The 22835-nt window shown below is 44.8% G+C and overlaps 2 protein-coding genes across 3 annotated transcripts in view; both read left to right on the top strand.

Annotated features, from left to right (window-relative positions):
* LOC111671543 (nuclear receptor coactivator 3-like) overlaps positions 1-18959 on the top strand; it is a 58168-nt gene extending 39209 nt beyond the window's left edge. The window contains exons 3-23 of one of the 2 annotated variants that reach the window (XM_023428663.2): positions 48-155; positions 964-1124; positions 3065-3165; positions 3268-3442; positions 5551-5733; positions 6657-6743; positions 6904-7044; positions 7534-7681; positions 7967-8487; positions 8601-9718; positions 9922-10054; positions 10849-11019; positions 11276-11506; positions 11961-12066; positions 12171-12342; positions 12675-13001; positions 13438-13536; positions 14279-14543; positions 14866-15043; positions 15183-15387; positions 16162-18959. In XM_023428663.2, the coding sequence (XP_023284431.1) occupies positions 67-155; positions 964-1124; positions 3065-3165; positions 3268-3442; positions 5551-5733; positions 6657-6743; positions 6904-7044; positions 7534-7681; positions 7967-8487; positions 8601-9718; positions 9922-10054; positions 10849-11019; positions 11276-11506; positions 11961-12066; positions 12171-12342; positions 12675-13001; positions 13438-13536; positions 14279-14543; positions 14866-15043; positions 15183-15387; positions 16162-16173 (4623 nt within the window). In that variant the 5' untranslated portion in view covers positions 48-66 and the 3' untranslated portion in view covers positions 16174-18959. The remainder of the gene's footprint in view (positions 1-47; positions 156-963; positions 1125-3064; positions 3166-3267; positions 3443-5550; positions 5734-6656; positions 6744-6903; positions 7045-7533; positions 7682-7966; positions 8488-8600; positions 9719-9921; positions 10055-10848; positions 11020-11275; positions 11507-11960; positions 12067-12170; positions 12343-12674; positions 13002-13437; positions 13537-14278; positions 14544-14865; positions 15044-15182; positions 15388-16161) is intronic. The other variant, XM_023428664.2, reaches the window with a different exon arrangement.
* Positions 18960-21825: 2866 nt separating this feature from the next.
* Positions 21826-22835, top strand: part of rbm38 (RNA binding motif protein 38) — a 17923-nt gene continuing 16913 nt past the window's right edge. The window contains exon 1 of the mRNA XM_023428636.2: positions 21826-22280. Within this exon, the coding sequence (XP_023284404.1) occupies positions 22059-22280 (222 nt within the window). The 5' untranslated portion in view covers positions 21826-22058. The remainder of the gene's footprint in view (positions 22281-22835) is intronic.

Here is a 22835-nt window from a genome sequence, read left to right as displayed (position 1 = left end):
TTCAACCCTTATTCACACCTGTGTATGTGTGTGTTCCTTCCTCTCAGGTGCTGATATGTGTACACGATGAGCGGATTGGGGGAGAACTCCATGGAGCCTCTGAGCTCAGAAAACCGGAAACGCAAGCTCTCCACTTGCGAGACGCCTGGTCTGGGGTGAGTGTGTCTGATAAGCACAAGAGAGGGGAAAACGCAAGAAAGTGGGCTACTGGGTCAGTGGTTTCTGTAGAACAGGCCATGTGACTTCTTTTGTTGATATATGCAGTGACGAGCAAGAGCCATACTGTGTGCAGAAACAATATAAGAAGATTCTGTATGTAGCTTTGGTGGAAAAAAACACTTTTGAAGATGAATTTCATGATTTGCACACTGACTCCAAGTTGCTAATTGATTTAAGTAGACAGCATTTTGCCTTAGTCGTCCTAGAGTCTGGACAATATGTACAGTTATTTAGAACAAGTTTGGGAAATACACATATATTGACTTTCATGCCGAGAGTAAGGTGAGAATATTGATAGCGCTCTCATGTCTGTACGCTATATATGAAGCTAGAGCCAGCAGCTGGTTATCTTAGCTTAGCATAAAGACTGAGAACAGCGAGTCTGGCTGTGTTCAAGTTAAAGAATACTTCCTACTAGCTAAAACTCACTAATTAACACATTATAGCTTAAACTGTACAAAAAACAAGATAGGCTATGACAAGTTGGACACCGCAGTTGGACACCACAGTGAGCCAAGAAACAGTCCAGCACATACCCATAACTTGTCACCAGGCTAGTTATTTCCCCTTGTTTTCCGCTTTTAAGCTAAGCTAAGTTGACATTGTCCTGGCTGTAGCTTCACGTTTAGGGCATTGACTTGAGAGTCGCATTGATCTTCTCTGCATATAAAAACAGTACTGAAAATTTGAGAGAAGTGGAGTAGCATTAGCTTAACTTTAATCTCTGCACGTTGGCCCCTGCAGGTGTGAGAGAAAGCGTCGGGAGCAGGAGAGCAAATACATAGAGGAGCTAGCAGAGTTGATCTCCGCCAACCTCAGCGACATCGACAGTTTCAACGTCAAACCAGACAAATGTGCCATCCTCAAAGAGACGGTGCGCCAGATTCGCCAGATCAAAGAGCAGGGTGAGTGGACACAGTTGTCTGAGATCCTGAAGGCCACTGAAGGCTGGAGCCAGACAGCTGCACTGCAAGTCAGACGGACTGTTCAAGTAGTGTGTGTAGGAAACCTAGAGTAAGGTGTTGAGGAGAGAGAGAGGGGGAAGAGACAGCTTGGGGTTAGCACACACACACACACACACACACACACACACACACACACACACACACACACACACGCTTCAGAGCCCAGGTGCAAGGACGAATCAGTCATTCATCTCCCACAAATTTCACAGCCTCAACTGTTTATGTTTGGGAGGAAACATTGGCAATGCTTTGTGAACCTGTCATTTGTGTGTGGGTGTGGGTGTGTGTGTGTGTGTGTGTGTGTGTGTGTGTGTGTGTGTGTGTGTGTGTGTTATGGACATGCACAGCTGTGTGCTGGCCTCGCCAGGGGCTGTTTAATTGGACGTTTGCAGGTAATCACATGCCCATCCATTCTGCTGAACTGCCAAATTATTAGTTCTGTTACAGCTGCTGTTGTCATAGTCCTGTCTCCATTATGCAGCGGTCATTTGTGCAGTGAACAATTTAAAAAGCTGCAGGCTGAGATGTTTGTTTTGCAGATGCACCGTCAGTGTGGAGTGGACATTTTTAACTCATACATCCATGCTCGTGTCAGTTTGAATTTTTCTGTTCAAGGTGAAATTCTGGAGATCAAGGGGGAGAGCCGCTGGTGAATTTTGTTCTTGTGTTTCTGCTCGGCTCAGTCAGTGTCTGCCACCTCGACAGGAAGGGGAAGAGGCTACAGCTGGCCCTGATTGGCTGCTGACAGGTTGCCATAGTTACAGGAAGTGAAGACATAATGACACAGGCGTTTAGACTCGCCTCTCTCTTTCTACCTGTTCCTCTTCTCCTCTTCTCACTTTCAGTTGTGCTTTCTGCCAGTCTTCATTGTGTTCTTTTCTCTACAACCATTTCTGTTCTTCATCTCACTTGGATTTAATGTACCCTGCTCTTGTATCTCCTCCTCCTCTGCTTCCCTGTTTTTTTCCCCTCATGTCTCATCTGTATTGCAGCACAATGAGTTGCAGCATCCTCAGGTTTGCCCCCAGCATCTTAAGATATTGAGTGAACAGATGGAGTGCAGCCTCTCTCTTTCTGTCGCTCTCACACTCTGTCTCATTCTCTTTCCTCTTTCTCTGTCTTTCGTTCAGTCCTTCTCTACCTAACTTCACACAGCCTGGCTGTAGGCAGCAATGGCTTTTTTTTTTTCTTTGTGTGGGTATCTGTGCCCCTTGGGAGCTAATCAGATAGAATGATTCCTGTAGCCGAGCAGCCCCCGCCTCTTTCTCAGACCAAATCCTGTATTAATACAACAGCCCAAACACCAGCCGTTTTCATCTCCGTCCACGTCGCTCTGTCTCAGCCCCGGTCCATCCTGTCTCTCTCTCTCTTTATCTGTCTTTCTTTCCCAGCCTCAGCCTCTCCATTAATTCAGGTGCCTCAGCTCCTGCCCCTGCACCATTACAGCTTCCAGAGCCTCTCCAGCTCTCTCCCGCGCTCTCTCCCTCTCTCTCTCTCAGCCCCAGCCTACCAGACAGTCCCTCAGAGTCTGACACTGAATATAAAGCATGAGGACGGCTGCTACCTGCTCCACATGCACCCAGCCCTCTACTCCTCCTGACGGGCTCCTCAGAGAAACCTGCCTCCGTCCGTCTCCCTCCTCACCTGTAGTTTTAAATTCAAAAAAAAAAAAGAAAAGAAAAGAAAGTGAAGATTGAGAAACGCTGCCCCCTGCTGGTGCAGCTACATTAGTGAATAACTGGCTCTCTGGTTTCAGGTATCATTGCTCTCACCTTGCATTTTTACTTTGCTCTTTTTTGGCTTCTTTGTAGGCGGCTGGGCTTAAAGTGGCTGTTTGTGCTGTTTTTCTAAACGCGTTTCCTCCCTTTCCTCTCCTACAGGAAAAGCTTCATCTAACGATGACGACGTGCAGAAGTCAGACGTGTCCTCAACAGGTCAGGGGGTCATCGACAAGGACCACCTGGGGCCACTCCTGCTGCAGGTGAGTCTGGCTCTCCTCCCCGCCTAATGGGACGATATTTATTTGAGGTTTTAATTGGCCAGCTGGCCCGGTGGTGACTTCCTGACGCTGTTCTCCTCTCAGGCTCTGGATGGCTTCCTGTTTGTGGTGAACCGGGAGGGCAGCATCGTGTTCGTGTCGGACAACGTGACGCAGTACCTGCAGTACAAACAGGAAGAGCTCATCAACACCAGCGTGTACAACATTCTCCATGAGGACGACAGGGAGGAGTTCCACAAGAACCTGCCCAAGACCAACAGTGAGAAACACACACACACTTACACACATAAAGACACTCACAGGGAAGCTGCACGTCTGCTCAGAAGTAAACCCTGCTTGACATCTTCCACAGGGCCGAGGTATAAAACAAACTTTGAGAGGTTACAACAACTCCGCACGTACGTCAATGTAAACTCACTCAGTTATTTATTCATGCTCCTCCGTTCTTAACTCCTGCTCTTATTATAATGAGGAGCTCCTGGGAAGCCTGTTCATGTGCATGAGAGCTTTTCAGAAAGAGACACACACACACACACACACACACACACACACACACACACCTGACAAAACACCCGTGCACAGAAGCACCCACCCACCCTCTCGGTGCTAAGCAGGCAGAGCGTAGCGCAGCTGTCAGTCACACTCAGTGGTCCAGACAGTGTAAAACAGGCCTGAGCTGTATTCAGATCCCATGGCAGCCATCTGGAAACTACTTACTGCTGAATAATGCACCTCCACACTTTCCTCTACTTAATTCACTGTGTGTTTGCATGTGCATATGTATGTTTTACCCTGTATTTTTACATGCCTATGTCAGTAATTGCATTTCTGATTGTGTGTGTGTGTGTGTGTGTGCGTGTGCGTGCGTGCGTGTGCACGTTTGTGTGTGTGTGTGTGTGTGCGTGTGCGTGCGTGCGTGCGTGTGCACGTTTGTGTGTGTGTGTGTGTGCGTGTGTGTGTGTGTGTGTGTGTGTGTGTGTGTGTAAACCCATGAGCATGTGCACAGAGCACTATTTATAAAGCTGATTAATTATGGATATATGTGCTCGACTGAACCTGCTACTTGATTAACTCTGCCGTAATGTTCCTAAGCAGCGGCGGCTCCGACATGTCATTGACACATTCTCTCACTTATTCCTCCTCTTCCCCTGCACACTCCTTTATTCATTCACTCCCTTTATCTTTTAAGACTCATCTTTTATCTACTTTTCCTCCGAGCGTCCCTTGTGCCACTCTCAACTCACTCTTTCTCAGCTTCATTCATACTTAATATGGCTGCCTACTAAGATGAATATTGTGCTTGTCTGTTTCTCAACCTGCTTCTCGCTGCTCTCCCACCCCTCATTGTGTCTCGCTCTGCTGCTCTGCCCCTTCATTATCTTTTGGACCCATGAATGAAATACGCTCTCTCGGCACATTCCTGTGGGATGACCGCTGACCACGCCAGCTACAGTTAAAAACACACACACAGACACACACACACGAGCACCCGTTACGCACACATACATTTACAAAAACAGACACACACTCGTGCACAAAACATAGAGTGAGCTTTTGTTGTTGGTTGGCCAGTGTGTTTTTTGACCCCTCTTGTCTTGCCTCGCTGTTGGCTAAGTGTGTCTGAGGGGAGATGTCGGCCCCAGGGAGTGTGCTGCATTTTCTCTGTCGAGGAGAGAAAGCCAAGGCCTTGTTAAATCACCTCTCACTATCAGTTAGGCCCCCCCTCCTACCACTCCCTTCCTACCCCCTCGACATGTCTCGCTCTCCTGGGTTCCCTCTTGTATCCTCCCTGCACCTGCCAGACAGAGACCTCCAGCCATCTCAAGGCCCTGATAAGGCTTCACACAGACCTTGGAGGACAGTTGGATGTCTCTCTGAAGTTTGCCTCTTATTTTTTTTTCTCTTCTTCCCTCTCCCCTGTGAAGGTGACCCTGTCTAAATGTGTGTGTGTGTGTGTGTGTGTATGTGCTGTGATGAGGAGTCAGGGTCTAAATGAGGATAGATGGCTGAGTGTCCCTGGCCTCTGCCCGCTGCAGAGCAGACTGAGAGGGAGAGATATTGGAAATCGACACCTTGGCTACATTAATCCTATGGTCCATTTAGCCAGGGATCCGAACAGCAGGAGAGGCTTCTGCTACTCAATTTAAGAGGGAAAATTCATGTTGCACTGTGGTTTGTTTGTTTTGTTTGTTGTCTTATACGTGTGTGCGGCTTGATAGGGTGTGAGCTTATTGTGATATTTGATTACAGGCAATCCATTCATAGTTGCATGTGGTTTTTCAGTCTCTGGAGTTTCATGCTCATTCCATTTCACTCCCCAGTGTAAAGTTCTGTCAGCATGATGTGTTTGTTTGTGTTTCCTTTTAGTAAATGGGGTGTCGTGGGGAAGCGAGGCTGCCCGACAGAAGAGTCACACCTTCACTTGCCGGATGCTGGTCAAATTTGGCCATGTCCACGGCCCCATGGAGGAGGGGCCAGCAGGGCCGCGCTACGAGACCATGCAGTGTTTTGCTCTTACCCAGCCCAAGGCCATGATTGAGGAGGGGGAAGGTACGCTGGCAGTCACACAAACACACACACACTTTTAGTTAGTGATAAAGAGATAGTATTTCTTGACTGTTTTTGAATTCATCAGTTCAATGGAGAAAGTTTCACTGATCGCTCAAGACGAAATACATTTAAGACTTATATGTATGAGCACGAAACCTGAAAACTCCAGTGGACAGAGACTGAGAATGGACTTTACAGTGAAGTAGGAGATATCTTGTGTCCAGCTGTTATGCATATCTCTAGATTCTAGATTTTTTAGTTGAGTATAAAAAGTAAATGTAATTTTAACAAGGTAGAAAAAACTTTTTTTGTCAAAACCATATCAAACAGAAGTTATTATTCTTTGCGGTGTCTTTATGTCTTAAAACATATCTGGAGGACATTTGAAAAAAAGTGAAAAATAGATTCAAACTGAAAAAGTCTGGTTCAAAATCTGACTTTGAAAATGCAACCACTTTGTTTCTCACTTAGACTGACTCGGGCACATCACTAGAAACTCCATTGCATTTTATTCCCTTTTTTCTCCTCACTTTTCATTACCCTGTAGCATTTTCTTAGTTCTACACAGCGCAAATGTAAACTGTCATTTTGAAGGCATGGACACATAAAACTATGTGAAATTGGTTTAATATCACAGTAAAAATACCCACACACTGACAAACACAGAATCAACTTACTGCATGTGGAAAATGTGACAAAGAACATTTATGTCATGGGACCATCACTGGCACAACCTCTCCTATGATATGGGTCTGAACACTTATTACATGCTCCTGACACAACTTGAAAGGGTTCAAGAATGTAAACTACCTTCACATTTGTTTAAAATCTGCTCTTGTGCACTTTTCAGTGAAAACCTAAAGCAAGTAAGTACATGCAATGATCATGAAACGTTACTGACGCTCCTCTCCTCTCACCTGCAGACCTGCAGTCATGTATGATCTGTGTGGCCCGTCGGGTGACAGCAATGGAGAGAACAGAGAGTTTCAATACCCGGCATGAGCTCTCAGGTGAGAGATGCATACCCTAAATGCAAACACAGACGCTCGAACAGGCCATGACGGTCATTTAAAAAACATATATAAAAATTTGAATTATTATTGGTGAACAGGTTTGACCGTTTTCGTCTGCTTGTTTCTTTTTCTGCCATCCTTCTGTCCTCCCTGGCAGGTAAACTCATTCAGATCGACCAGAACTCTCTGCGAGCGTCGATGCGTCCGGGGTGGGAGGATCTGTTGAGGCGTTGCATTCAGATGTTCCTGCAACACAGCGACGGGCAGCCGTGGTCTCACAAACGCCACTACCATGAGGGTGGGTCACACATAAAGCACACAACTACCTAGAATCAGCTGAAGCGCTTCAAACTTAGTGAATTCACCTTGTTAAGCGCTGTTAAAATTCACAGTGAAACAGCTCGAGGCAAAAGCATCACAATGTCGCTGTATTTAATTAACTGTGTATTCAGTCTTCTATGTTACAATGCTATACTTACAGCTACGAACAGTGTATTCTCTGACTGAAATTATTTGTTTTTAATTAACTATTGCTACCTACCTTGGCCAGGCACTCCCTTCAGAAAGACACTGAATCTCAATGAGATCTCCTGGTTTAATATATAAACACACACCTCATGCATTAGTGTATCAGTATTGATCTCATGAATATGAATGTCGGAGCACTACAACATTGATCCTCATTGTAATCACAGAGTTGGTTTTAACATGAAGGCAGTGATTGATGACCTTTGTTATCAGATAAGTGTTTCATGGTGTTAATCTGTCGTTTTATCCGTCCGCAAAGCCTTTCTGCAGGGTCACGCTGAGACGCCCCTGTACCGCTTCTCTCTATCCGACGGCACTCCAGTCACAGCCCAGACCAAGAGCAAGCTGTACCGTCACCCCATGAGCAACGAGCCGCAAGGCTTCATTTCCACTCACCTACTACAGAGGTAATGAAAAACTGAAAGTGCACACGCTCAATTCAAACACAGATGAGCATATGCCATTTACTGCATTCACAAGAAAAAGCACTTCTAGCATATATATGCGAGGCACCCGAGGCATTCATGCCACACGAATAGCTGAAGTAGAGGAGGCTGAAGTAGCTTTTATACACTGATGTCCTGTGAACGGTGAAAAGACTCCACACAGACACTGCTACTTTAGATGCATTTCTGTCGCAAGGTTTTTGCAGTGTTCAAAACCTTGCACTTTTTCTCTCTCCTTCCACACAGAGAACCAAACGGTTACCGCTCAGCTCAGAGTGGGAGCATGATGCCGAACACTATGAGACAACAGGGCATGGGAGGCCCCAACCCGAATGCCCAGATGAACATGAACGCCAGTGGGGGGATGGGCATGGGGGGCATGGGCGGCATGAACAGGGGCTTCGGCATGAACGAGCAGGGCCACATGGGTCACATGGGTCCGATGGGAGGCAGCTCTATCTACGGAGGGGGCGGTGGGGGAGGAAGTGGAGGTGGAGGCATGGGCAACCGCATGATGCAGATGAATCAGATGGGTCAGATGAATCAGGTGGGGCACATGAATCAGATGGGTCCCATGAATCACCCAGGCCAAGGCATGCAGCAGCACCCTCAGCAGCCCCCGTTTCAGAGCAGTGGTGGGTTTGGGCTCAGTGGCATGAACAGCCCCTCGGGGAGCCCCAGAATGGGCGGCCCCCAGCAGGGACTCCTGATGTCACCCCGGAACCGAGGGAGCCCAAAAATGGGTGCTAACCAGTTCTCACCCGGAGGTCAGTTGATCACTCTCCAGAAACTTCATCCGCATCATTATCATTTGTAATTTGACTGACGTTATTTGTTTGATTAGATTTATTTGATTTCATGAGCTTTGTTTCTGTTCCAGGTATACACTCTCCTATGGGTGGCATTGGCAGTGGTGGAGGAAGTGGAGGGAGCACCACCACCTTCTCCAGCAGCTCCCTAAACGCCCTACAAGCAATCAGTGAAGGAGTAGGGAGCTCCCTCCCCTCCACCTTAACGTCCCCCTCACCAGCCCACAAACCAGACAGCTCTCCCAGCATCCACTCCTCCTCCTCTTCCTCACAGCCCAGTCAGCCTGCCAAGCCGGTCCAAGATGGCTCCAAAAGCCCAGCAGGAGGCTTAGGGCCTGGACCTGGTGACCATCACCACCCCATGCACCATCACCACCATCATCAGCATCCTCAGGCTGAGAGTTCTGGAGACCGACCAGACAGTCAGGCAGCTACAGCGACTAAAGAGTCTGGAGAGGGGAGCAATGAGGCAGGGGTGGCGAGCGCCGAACCCGCTCGGAGGGTGCCAGACAGTAAGGGGCATAAGAAGTTGCTGCAGTTGCTGACTTCCCCAACTGAGGAGCTGGGAATAGGTGGCAGTGGGCCAACAGGTCCTCCTGTACCACCCCCACCAACCAGCAGCAGTACCCCTGCAGGATCAGACAGTAAGGACCCCACTGGAGGCATGACTAGCCCCTCGTCCACTGGGGTCTCCTCTTCTTCAGCCAGTGCCAATTCAGGCCAGGCGACCGGGCCAGGGGGAGTGTCAACATCGATATCATCAGCTCACTACACAGGCTCGCTACAAGAGAAGCACAAGATCCTCCACAAGCTTCTTCAAAATGGCAATACCCCAGATGAAGTAGCTAAAATCACAGCTGAGGCTACAGGAAAGGTGTCACTTGGGAGCCAGGAGGGCGGTGAGGTTGGGACAGGAGGATCAGGGGCCGGGACTGGGCCTGGGTTGATCGCAGAGACTAAGCAGGAGCAGCAAAGCCCCAAGAAGGAGAAGACCCACGCCCTCCTCCACTACCTCCTCAACAAGGATGATTCCAAAGAGCCAGTGGACGTCAAGCCTAAACTTGAAGAGCTAGAGGGGAAGGCACCTCCGGGGGCCGCTGGCGGCCCTCCACGAAACGGCTCTGGATCCGGGACCGGCCCTGCACCCGAGCATCCTGAGAGCAAAATCAAGTCAGAACCACCTGATGACGTAAGATTGCTTCTTGTTTGATTAATAATTGGATAATTGCAAGTAAAATAATGTTAATGTTAATGTGACATTTAGCCACAGAGTATATTTAGACACTTTTATATCTAAACTGTTTGGCATTGCCTCGGACTTATTACCTGTGATTTAGATGAATGTGAATCTTCATTGACATTTACATAATGACTTATTTGGAATATTTTCAGTTGCACAACCTTGAGTCTATCCTGGGAGATCTGAGGGGTTCAGGCTCTGACTTTTACCCAGATCAGCCTGGAGGTGGAGGGGCTAACGACACAGGAACCAAACCTCAGGGTTGCCTTGACGACAGCCTGCAGGGTAGGTGATGATAACAATATAAAATGCCAGTGAAACAACATGTGGCATCATTGTGTGCTGTGTCATTGTGTACAAGCCTCAATATTTTCTGACCCTCTCTCCTTAGCCAAAGTTTTCTTGGAGCTGGAATGACATCTGTTTCTGCCTTGCAACATTTTGATCCTCTGACAAAACAGTGGCAAAAAAAAAGTATAACTTAAGGTTTAAAACTGCTTTTGGCAATAAAAAAGTTAGTTGTCAGTTGCTAACTCTATACTGTGGCCACATGTCTGCTGCAGAGTGAAAAGACTGCTTATAGTGCTGCTTATAATCACTCTCGTGGGAATAACACTACTAACATTTTGAAAATTCAAAGATGTGTTCGCAAATACAAAGCTTGATGGTAGAAGCTGTTTCAAAAGTGTGTTTTCCCTGAAAAGAATCATACCCTCACTCTCTGAATAAATGATGAATCATAAGAACACAGTGGTGAGGTTGAAAAGGTGAATGAGTTCATTAACATATTGTTTGTGGAAAAGCGCACAATGAAGCACATTACGAAAGCAGTGTTCGTTATTTGTGGTTGTTTACTGTGACATTTGTCTTCATTTATTAATTAATTTATGAATCCATAAGAATATATTTTTGAAAAAACTAAAAATAATCTAATTTTATTCTCAAGATGCCAAAAGGTAGTGAGATATTAGTTTTTCCCATATCACCTGTTTCCTAACTTCATAAAACACAGACATTGTTCTACCTGCCTTTGAGGAAACAGAAACCACTTGACCAATGACCTTTTCCTTTTTTTACAGGGAGCCCAGGAATGGGTCCAGGACCTCGGGGGCCCTTCCAGAGGGCCATGTCCATGGATGGGAAGCCTCCTGGCGGGCCTGGAGGAGCAGGTAGACGCCCCATGCTTATCAAGCAGGAGAACATAATGGGCAGCCCGGACGGCTACCCAGGAAACATAGGTGTGTGTTCAAGTGAGCCAACTTTTGTTTTCTGCACATTTTGTCTCTGCCTTTCTCTGCCTCCCTCCCCTTAACACTATTAGGGTATGTGTCACCCACTTTAGGACCTTGACTATATGAGAATTTGTTGTAACCTATTATCAGATAAACGTTTAAAACACAGATTTAAGACAAGGTAAATGTTGAGGACCGAGACTGGGCCACACTGCTCTGCTTTAACACTTTGATGGTACTGATATATGCACATGTGGTATTTTTTCATTACCAGGACCAATGAATAGGGGCATGGTTCCCCAGAGGTCTCCCATGGGGGGGTCAGGTGAGTGGGGCATGCCCCGCTCCAGTGCCAGTCCTGTGGGCTCAGCAGGACACCCGTCCATGATGCGCCCAGGGATGGAGTACAACAATGGCAAGGGCATGATGTCAGGACCCATGGTCGGCCGCTCCAACAGCGTACCGGGCACCAGGTCTATGCTGCAGCAACAGCTCATGGATATGGGTATGTTTTTTTACCCCAGACACTGATGGTATTCAAGAAATTATCATGAGCACAGTTACGTGAAGATATGTTACAAAAAAATTCATGTTGGAGCGTGAAAATAGAGGAAAACCTAAGAGTCTAAGAGTCCACAGTCATGCCAACAGCTCTGTGAGACTATACTTAGACACAGTGGTGCCTTGAGCTAAATGCAAATGTCAGCGTATCAACATGCTAACATGCTGACGTTTAGCAGGTAAATCTTTACCATGTTCACCATCTTAGTGTAGCTTGTTAGCATGCTAACACTTGGCTAGCACTACTGATGATGGCACAAGTTGAAAAGTTTGAGGATGGTGGTGTGTTTCTGAATTGAATCCACATCTGACATGCTACCTGTTCAATCAGTAGCTTCCTGACTGCCCTGGCACTCTGTATGTGCAAAAATTAAACACGTACTGTCTTCTTGGTTTAGGAGGCTCTGCTGAGATGGGCATGGGCATGAGTCCCTTTAGCCAGCAGGGCCAGCCCAACCAGTCCCCCTCCTGGCCGGACACCATGATTGGCATGGAGGGTAACAGGTGAGTGCAACATCCCTCATTGTCCATATTCATAACTAATTAGTTACGATAACCCGAGTAAGTAGTTTGTATCAAACCTTATGGTGAACTTCTTTGTGATGTAGACGGCAGTTTGGCAACACCTTGGATGATCTTCTGGTGCCTCCCACCACCAGTGAAGGTCAGAGCGACGAGCGGGCACTCCTGGACCAGTTGGACTCTTTGCTGAATAACACCGATGGCATCGCTCTGGAAGAGATAGACCGAGCCCTGGGCATCCCAGACCTCGTCAGCCAGGTGAAGTCATAAGAAAAGATTTTTTTTAAAAAGACAACAACACGCTGGTGTCTGTCCTCTTATAGATCCTTGTAGAAGTGATGTAAAAGTAGAAAAGATCAGTCTGCATGTCATGACTCATAAGTGAGCGTTCGTCTTCGCATTAGATATTTCAGTCATGACTCACTGTGTTCAGACTGTTCTGTCACTGAAAGGAGATAGATGAGCCCAGAGGGATCCGTCTGTTCTGCTTAGAAAAAGACAATTACAGAGCCAACCAATTGGAAATTAATCAATGAGATGGAGAAGTTTGACAAAGTTCTCTTTTTGTCCTCTTGTCCTGTCTACTCCAGACCCAGGGGCCAGAGCAGCAGATGGAGCCTTTTCCGGGACAGGACCCATCCATGGTGCTTGACCAGAAGCCTCTCTATGGACAGGGCTATCCCGGACCCCCCGCCATGCCAATGCAGTCTGGCTATGGAGGGAACCCCATGCAGGGTCAGGCCCAGCAGGGGGGTTTTGGGCCCATGCTCTCACAGATGGGCCAAGGTGGCAGTTTCCCTGGTATGGGTGGAATGGGGGGCATGGGGCACCCGCGTGCCAACATGATGAGACCCAGGATGATGAGTGCCAACAAGCCCATGAGACTCCAGCTGCAACAGAGGCTGCAGGGACAGCAGGTATGAATACAGGGGGCTTGTGTCCTAGCTGTCCCAGTATGGAACTAAGTGTAATGTAACCATGTGAGTATACGAATATACAGTATACAAATTTAGGTGTACCGATATGCAGATAAACATCAGTGGAAGTTTTACTCACAGCTGGGAGAAAGTGATGTTACAACAGCTAGAAACAAACAAATAGATTGATAGGACCTTAGAAACATATATTTTACCTGCTGAACTGGGGATAGCACCCTAGAGTTGCAGCTTGCAGTGATGTCTGATACCTAATTTTCTGTTATTACAAACGGTTTTACGGTTCATTTAATAGATTTCTTGTGTTTTAACACATCAATGCATCATCAATGTAAGTAGTAGATTTATCTGTAAATATATGTCATAGAAGCGGGACATTTGCTTCATCTTATGTTTGATGTTCCTTTTCCATCCTCAGTTCATGAATCAGACACGGCAGGGCATGGGCATGAAGATGGAGAACCCGGGAGGCAACCCTGGCATGAGGCCTGGCATGCAGCCTGGCATGGGAGGACAGGTAGACAACAAAGACTCTTTGGTTATATATAACAAATGATTCACTATATCACTGTTAAATGTCACAAACCTTTCCTTGCCAAGTATGTACATACAATGTACAGTGTACTTACATGCTGCGCTAAAACAAACCTAAAAAACAGAAACGAATACAGCTGTTATATACAAGATATAAAAAACTTAACAAGATCATTGTGCACAAACTCTGAGTTCATGCAGCTGAGATAAGGGTTCATGAGTGTAATAGTCAGTGGTAAGAAGTGATCTGTAGCACCTGTAAGAGTGAAGTTCAAATAAGTTGTGGCCCAGGTGTTAGTGTTCTGCAAACCCCTGACCATTTCCAAGCCCTTGAGGGTGTTTTCACCAATGGTCTTTCAGCAACACTTTGAAATGAGTCACCCTTTTTAAAGGGTTTGAGGGTTTCAACTAATTGCTTTATTAATGGTTAATAAATCTCATTTAATGAATCAGTTATAGCCTTTAATAAGAACAACTTTTGGGTTTCCAAAACAATTCCTGTGGTTGTGGTTTAACCTCCAGCAGGATACTTTTCTTTTTAGCCCTTTAATTCATCAGGAAGTGTCTCTGATGAAACAGAGATCCACAGTTAATTTTTAACATTATATATTTTCTATCATATATTTTATGAAAGCTCTAAATAAGGTTACACCAAAAAATATTGTCACATGTAAAAAAAAAAAAAAAACCCTCACAGTGGCTCATCATGTGTTTGTTTTGTGAAGCCGGGCTTCCTCAATGCTCAGATGATGGCTCAGCGCAGCAGGGAGATGGTCACCATGCAGATGAGGAGGCAGCGGATGATGATGCTGATGCAGCAGCAGCAGCAGCAGCAGCAGGCAGCGGCGGCGGCGGCAGCAGCTGCTGCAGCTGCAGGAGGATTCAGTCCCCCTCCAAACGTCACAGCTCCTGGTGGCATGGACAACCCTATGGGAGGACCAAACATGGGCCAGCCAGGCCCCCAGCAGTTTGGCTACGGAGGGAACTATGGTGAGTTTACTGAGCTGGGTGCCCAACAGAATACTGCTGCTCCCTGGTGGTGAGTCTGTGCGCTGCAGGGATCATGTAAAAAGGAAGATTTGTGTAAAAAATAAAACTAAATTTGTCAGAAGGTTATCTGTGTACATCTCTCTTGTCTCTGTTTTTTTATAGTCAGACCAAATGTTGTTATTGAAGGGATAGTAAGTATCAGAACACACTCCCAGGATATAGGTTCATCATCCATCTTCCTTTTACTATGTGTATCAATTATCTATTATGTATTTTCTGGTAGGAGCAGAGTGAGCTCAGGTTGGATGATTTATCTCCACAGGGATGGGACAGCAAGGAGACCCCTCGTTCGGCCCATCAGGCGGCAGTCCTCCTAACGGCATGATGCCAGGCCGCCTGGGGCCACAAAACCCCATGATGCAACAGCACCCACAGGGCGGTCCCATGTACCAGGGCGCAGATATGAAAGGCTGGTCGCAGGGAGGCATGGGGCGCAATAGGTACGACATCAAACACATATAATACACTACACCTACCTGGGAGGGGAAGAGAGAGATGGAGAGAGTTTGGCTTCAGTTTTTCTCTTCTTGAACGTGCACAGTTTAACCCTCCTTCCTTCGTGTCGCTCTTCTTCATCAGTTCATACCCTCAGCAGCAGTTTGCGCAGCAAGGACCTCCGGGGCAGCAGCAGTTTGGGCAGCAGGGGAATCCAGGGCAGTACGGAGGTATGATGATGAACGGGGGCATGCCAGCCAGTGGAGGAGGAGGACACATGGGCCAGATGGGAGGACAGATGGGTATGAACCCAATGGTGATGGGACGTATGCCTATGGGACCTGATCAGGTATGTGCAGAGAGAGTAGAAGAGTCTGAATGCTTAAAGGACAGGTGCAATTCTAAAAAATGATTATTTATACAGTGAAAGGGTTATTGCTTAGTGTAATTAATTCTTCTTCTATCAATTAAAGTATAAGAGACGGTCGAGAAAAAGAGTCTACGTTTGGCAAATCCAGTGGGTATCCTCAAAATTGAAAGTGTTTTTAGTGCCAAATGTCCACTTTGTATTTCTCCTCCTCTGCTGGGGCTCAGCAAGGAAACACAATGCAGTTTTTATGCACATTTTCAAATTGTACTTAAAAAAATTTTGAAAAAAAAAAAAAGTACTGCTTAAAAGTTCTTTTATACTTGGCCGAGGTGGAAAAAAATGGCGTATCAATAAAATGAAAACTGCAATGAAAGTTTTTGGAAGCTTTTGCTGCACTTAAAAGATGATAGATAGCAGCAGTCAAGCATTTAACGTGTGGAGCGATGAAGAGACTGTAACAATCCCCAAGTTAATAGATGAAACAAACATGAATGCCACATTTCCATCATGTTAAATTGACTTCAGATTAACTTCATTTCCTCGTAGAACGAGGACTGGATAGAACATGTTCTCCGATGCTTTGCATGGACAGGAACAATTATAGCGACCAATAACCCTTTCAATGTACATACGGGCAAGTCATTGCTGTTTGAGATGAACTTGAAAAAGATGTGTTTTGAGAGCAGAGATTAATTAATGTTTTATGCACTTCTCTCCCTCACTTGTTTTTCTCTTCTTCTCCCTGCCATCTAGAAATACTGCTGAACATCGTGAAAGACGCATTTATCTCACTGTGATCTCCATTCAGAGATGGGACACGGCTGCAGCACTGGAGTGTGTGGCGAACCGGGTGGTGTGTGTCTGTGTGTAGTGCTGCACTCCCACCAGAGGGGGGAGTAAACTTCCTTTTGGACTCATGGCCAGTAGCCACAGTCTGGCAACCTGAGGAAAACAGACAGACTGTCATACATACAATACGTACACGAAAGCACACGGCGTTGATGAAAATCAGAAACACTGTGACTCATTCACACACACAAACTCATATAGACTGTCAGGCAGACAGCTCTGTGATTCCTCTCGTAGACTGTAGTTAAATATTCCTCTCTTCATGAGCAGCGTGTGTGCCTCAGTAAACACACCGCTCGCTGGACCAAACAGTGAAGGTGGACAGACATTTTGCGTAGATCACAGACTTGGACAAACGTGTGCAGACACCCTCTCCTTTGTCGAATGTACCATGAAGCTATGTTCAGATTTAAAAGTGTGGGATTCCTCTCTTGTCTCTGAACTTGGTGGGATTTTGTATCTGTCTCGTCTCTCTGTTGCTCCTGGAAGATCTCTGCGACGCAAAGTAAACATGGTTCCAGATGACGAGCCATCAGATTGTGACACTCAGATGAATGTCATTAAGCAGTAGCACATTGTTTCGTCCTCCAGGACGCCACTGGGCTAAAGTACGACTGATTTATTTGTTGGCTGATTGCACTTTAAGGAAAGGCCAACATCAAAAGGATTGTGGCAATATAGAGGCCTTTACCCAAGAAATGACGCATAGCAGCAGACATTTACTGTTTATTTTTGTGTGTGTGTTCTCCAAGTTTTCCTCTCTGAGAAATGGGGGCTGTGGATTGGAAATGGGTAACCCTGCTGATCTTTGCTCTAAAGTGGGAACCAGTAGAAAGGCAGAAAGCACAGATTTTATCCTCTCTTCTACAGTGTACTGATTTATTACAAGAGAAATTCATAGTTTGTAAGTCATTTTAAAATCACTCTTGAAACAAACAGACTTCGATTAATGTTCAAAACTCCACTTATATTTATACAGATTCACGAGGAGGTCATTTTATCATTCCAGAGGTAATTTTTAAATCCAAATATTGCAGATATTTTTGGTTACCTTGCACCAATTTACAGTGTTACTATACGTGCAGAAATTGAATTGATTGTCAATGATAAAACTGATGTCTGTATTAGCTCACACTAAGAGAAAGTGTTAGATTTCAGTGTAGGCGTGCAGATTTCTAGCAATAATCCTTCCTCCTGGTTTTCCTCTGAGGACAAAGCTGAAGCATCATTTACTCAAAGCGAAGGTACTGCAGTATTAGACATGATGTCTTGTTTGGAGCTGTTTTTTCCTTTTGTCTGTGAATATGAATTGTAAATATGCTTCAAATGTACTATATATAAATATATATATGCTTTTGTAGGTCACATACTGTTTTTGCACAGATTGTAAGGCTTGATATTTAAAAGTGTAATTTTCTTATTCCGTCATAGGTCAGCTTTTATTTTCAGTACTTTAACCATTGGTTGGAAAGGAAGGGGCCTCCTTTTTTGTAAGCAGTATGTGCAGATTTTCTTTCATACTGCCACTTTCTTTCTCTCAGAAAGCACTTTTTATTTGTGGTCTTCAAATCATGAATTTCTCTTTATTTTCTGAGGACATAGTCTTAGCTAAAGAGGTGCTAGTGAGTACATTTTTTAAAATAAATTATTTTTCTTTTGACAAAAAAAAAAAAAAAAAATGAAAACACAAAATATGCCTATACAAAAAGAGTTGACACATGATTGTGTTAGGCTTCTAGGGGCCCAGATGTCTTACCAGTATGTGGGGTTGATATTTTGTGATCCGAACCTCATGCTTCCATGTGTGAATTTAAGTTTCACTCCTGAGATTTCTTTGCTTCGGCTTCTGCTGATTTGATCCTTCGGCCTCAGATATGAGACTTCGGAAATCAGTCCCACTGTATAACTGTCTATGAGTCTTTTTTTGTTTCTTCACTGATGTTTGATCCTGATGGAAGCAACACAAGAAAGCATTTAAATCCCCTAATTAACCGTGTTTCTTTTTCTTTTTGGACATTTTGAGTTTGCCTTTATTTTTTGTTGTATTTCCTATGAAGTGTTTGTTTAGAAATCTACCTTTGAACACATGCTCAATCCAAAGATTTTTGTTTGTCATCCTGCAGTGCGTAGAAACAGTTCCTGACGTAGATCGTGCAAGTACTCATGTGTGCTTTAACTGTTGCACATAACCTATAATATACATTGAACTAAATGTGTTTAATTGCATATATTATATGCCCATCCGTATGACATAGAGTAGAGACGAGTCTGGTTCTGCTGAGGTGGCTTGAGTTTTTGTTTGTGATTGTTTCTTCCTTTCTGTAGAACTTATGGCCAGTTGAATTGTGGTGCTGCAAACGGTTATTTCACCAGAGAATGTTGAGACTTTCTGAGCTGGAGAGGAGGATTCATGATCGATGTCATTGTGTCTCAGAATAATAGCTTGGAGTTGTTGTTTTGTTTTTGTTTTTCTTTATTTTGGATCCTAATCTCAATGAAGAATATGAAAGTTTGATCTACAAATATTAAAAAATGTCTGTGTTTTGCTTTAAAGGAAAGAAACTCAGAGCTAAAGAAAAGAGAAGACACATCTGGGAAACATACAGTCATTATTACAGGATGTAAAATACTATTGCATTTTTTTCTTACCTTGTTTCTTGATGTTAATATCGATGTAAATACAAATTTATATTTAAACATTACACTGTCTCTGCTGCCTTTTTACATGTGTTTGACACAGTGTGCTGAAAGTGTGTTTAAATGCAGGAACCGTGCCTTTCGAGAGCCACAAGTGCATGTTAAAGAAACATGGCGATGACTGATGACCATGCGTGCGTGCGTGCGTGCATGCGTGCGAGAAAGACAAGAGCTTCCTCTCAGACTGGCTCCGGTCAGACACACATTCACGTCCTCATTGTAGCCTCACCTTCATCTACTGTTTGTTTCCTGGTAAACTATTCTCTGTATGTAATGGGGAATTTTAGGTCTATCAAAACACAAAGTTTTTACCCTGACCTCAGTGTTCCTCGTTTGTTACTCTTGATTTAGGTTTTGGTGCTGGTGACCTAGCAGATGAGTGTCTCTCTTGTTTGTCTGCTGCTGTTCCTGCAGGCTGCTGTTCATATCAGCTGCTCTGAATCAGATACATTTTCAACAGTCTCATGTTGTTTCCTGTGATTTCATTAGGTGTCTCCTGTTCCTTCTGTAGATTTGCTCTGTACAATGTGCTGTTCACGTTTCTTCAGTAGAACAGCAGGTTGTCATTGGTTCTGCTGTCTGATTCTTACTCCTTCTTCCCCCGCCTCGGCTAGTTACCATGTTCCATGATCAAAGTAATGTTTCCGCATGTTCTGTTTCTTCTTCATTCTGCTCCGTACACTTTTATTCACTCTTGGCTTTAACAAGCTCTTTGTTTGCAGGTATTTTTGTCTTCAGCCTCCTTCCCATGAGTAGCTGTGCAGGGGAGTGGCCCACTTCATCCAGTGGTGTGATTCTGTACTCCAACAGGACAATGAATGGGTTTCTGTCCTGTGATTTTTTTTCAGCAGTCTTGACCGTTTGAGCTCATCTTTCTGCTCGTCCACTGGATTGATGAGACTCAAAAATCAACTTTAGAGCTGTAATGATGCACTTGCTTGCAGTCCCACTTAACTTTGAAATCTCTGGAGTAGTAGAAAACACAGAAATGATATTCTGCATTATATTATGGAAATGGAAAAGATTTATTCCAGCTCTTGACCACACTCTTTCAGGGACTGGATGAGATATCAAGCACTCTCTTGAATTGTTGTTTTGGTGCTTGTTGCACACTGAGCATTTCTGCACTGCTTCCTCAATTTGTTTTGCCATTCCCCACCAAACCAGGATATCTCTGGCTCATTCTTTACTTTTTTTTTCTTGAGCACCTCTTCTTTCATATCCGTTGGTACTACCATTTCTGAGTTTTTGTACAACAGTCCGTCAGAGTATGCCATAGTATATAGTCATCCTCATTCCTCATCGTGTTCTGTTGCATTTTTGAATTGCTGATGCTTCTCCTCTGACACAGGAAACTGTTGAACTATATAGCTCACATCCAACACCTCCTCCTGTCTGCTGTCACCTGTCGGCTGCATGTTTGCCGTCTCATTAACATCTTCTACAGTTTAGCTGGAGCTTTGTAGAGTGACCCTCCAGTGGTTTGTTGCGATCTGACTTCACAGCCAAATATGATTGCTAGCAGCTCTTATTCAATCTGAGCATATCAGTGTTCGCAGTCTGTCACCTTGAGCTCGAAGCCACAGGTCGTCTTTCTTTCAGGATCACAGCTCTCAAACCACCTGAACCGGCATCCACTGAGACTGTTTCATGCTTTACAACATCATAATACTGTAACGCTGGTGTGTTACTCACGAGCTCGTTCAGTCGTGTGAAGCTCCTTTGTTGTTCATGCTCCCAGTGTCAGATGGTTTCTCCTTCCAGTAGCTTTCTGAGTGGCACAGACACCTCTGAGAGATTTGGGATGAATTTTGCCAGCAAGTGCACCATCTCCATAAATCTCTGCAGTGATGATTTATCCTTTTGCTCTTTAAGACTTGGCACTTTAATGTAATATCCATTATTTTATATCAAGCTAAATGTGCTGAAGCTCAAAGCCTGGAGAATAAAAAACATACAGTTTTCTAAAACGATTTTAGTGAAAAGCTATTTCTTTGAAATTCTCTGAAATTGACCCAAACTCCCCCACAGTAAACAGCTCTTATAATTTCAGATCCTCCTGTAAATTATTCCAGGAATAAGGAACATCGTATTCAAAAAGTGTTTTGCCTCATTCTCTTCTAACTGTGGGAACCAACATTTGTCGAATATTGTGTGAGTGCAGGTTGTGTCAGACCAAGGATCTGCTCAGATAAAACCTAAAACAGCTGGTGTAGTGGTTAAAGTTATAGATAGATAGATAGATAGATAGATAGATATCCTAGGGAAAGCTCCAGCAGCTCATTAGTAATAATAATGATAATAATAAGTGTTAATAATAAGTAATAAACAATAATAATTAAATAGATAATTGAAATCATATTGTGATAAAACCATACAATACAATGAGGCACATGGCGTTTAATTTTACCTCAGTGCAAAAATGTACAAACTGATTCTGGGAATTTTACAAAATTCCAGTTTCCTCTGTGATTGTATTGACTTGTTATGAGCTGACTGTTCTTATCAGAGCTTTCACAGCCTCTCTACAAATATACATGTTCAAATACGCCTAATCCTCACAGACGCGATTGGTCATGAATCATGTTTTGATGACAAGTATCTTCTCTGCTCTTCACTAGATTTCAAATAATTCAACTGTTTCTTCATTTCACTGACAGTTAAGTATTTCAGCTGCCATGTGGGGGTTTCCTGTGTGTGTGTGTGTGTGTGTGTGTGTGTGTGTGTGTGTGTGTGTGTGTGTGTGTGTGTGAGAGTGTGCGAGAGAGCAGCAGGGTGGAGCAGGAGGCGGGATGCGCCAATGGAAAAGACGCACCGCTCGCCTATTGGACCAGATCAGAGTGGGCGCACGCAAGACGCGCCCACCGAAGCTTAAAGACTTTGCTTTTTTTTCCGGGACAGGAGACAAGAGGGTCCGAGACACCTGTCAAGAGGACTATACATCCAAAAAGCTACATGTGAGGCATCTAGAAACTGCTTGATAAGCCATGGACGCACTGTTATCGTTATTATAGCCTCTCAGTGGCCGAGGAGCGTAAAGTTATTCCGCTGCTTTCTTGTTTCTCTTTGTGTCATTCTGCCTCTCTATTTTTTTTTCAAGCCGCATGAGTTCACCGCTGTTTTTAGGTCAGCTCGTCGGGGTTCCGTTAGAAATAATGCACCCCACCATGGAGAAAGACACAACTTACACCAAGATTTTTGTCGGCGGGTTGCCTTATCACACCAACGATGCTTCACTTCGGAAATATTTCGAGACTTTCGGGGACATCGACGAGGCGGTGGTGATCACGGACAAGCAGACGGGAAAATCCAGAGGATACGGCTTCGTAAGTTCATCAACTGCTTTCTAGGAGAAGAAAATGTGGACTTGTGAACACACGGAGAGAGAAATGCTGGTTTTAATTAAGGTTTTATCAGCCTCTCTGACTTAATTAGATAGTCAGGGGGCTGAAAACGCACTTGATCATGTCTGTTGCAGCCAGTAATGAGTTTAAAGCGACCTTATCGTTGTGGTTAATTATATTTCTTTTTAAATCTCCTACTTAGTGTCACAATCTCCGGCAGCATTTTTTTTTCTGGGCCCTGGTGGCTGCACATACTGGCACTTTGTTCAAACAGCAGCCATGTGCAGTGTGTCTGGTGGTGGCAGTCACATGCTCGAAGCATGAGTAGCAGGTTATATTTTATAAGTGTGTCATCAATTATCTCTGCTGCCCCAAAGTACAAATGAGCACACACACACACACACACACACAGACCACACACACACAGATACACTTGAGTTGGTAATAAGCTGCTGCAGCTGTGGACAGATGTCTCAGTTTCTGCTGTATGTGTGTGAGAAAGAGAGAGAGGGAGGGGGATGGTGGCTGATGGGGGGG

The sequence above is a fragment of the Seriola lalandi genome, unplaced genomic scaffold (genome assembly GCF_002814215.2).
Source record: "Seriola lalandi dorsalis isolate HSWRI2012SDOR001 ecotype SW California unplaced genomic scaffold, Sedor1 jcf7180002054884, whole genome shotgun sequence".
NCBI classification, from domain to species: domain Eukaryota; kingdom Metazoa; phylum Chordata; class Actinopteri; order Carangiformes; family Carangidae; genus Seriola; species Seriola lalandi.
Note: the sequence above shows the minus strand (reverse complement) of the source record. Positions and strands in the feature narration are given on the sequence as shown.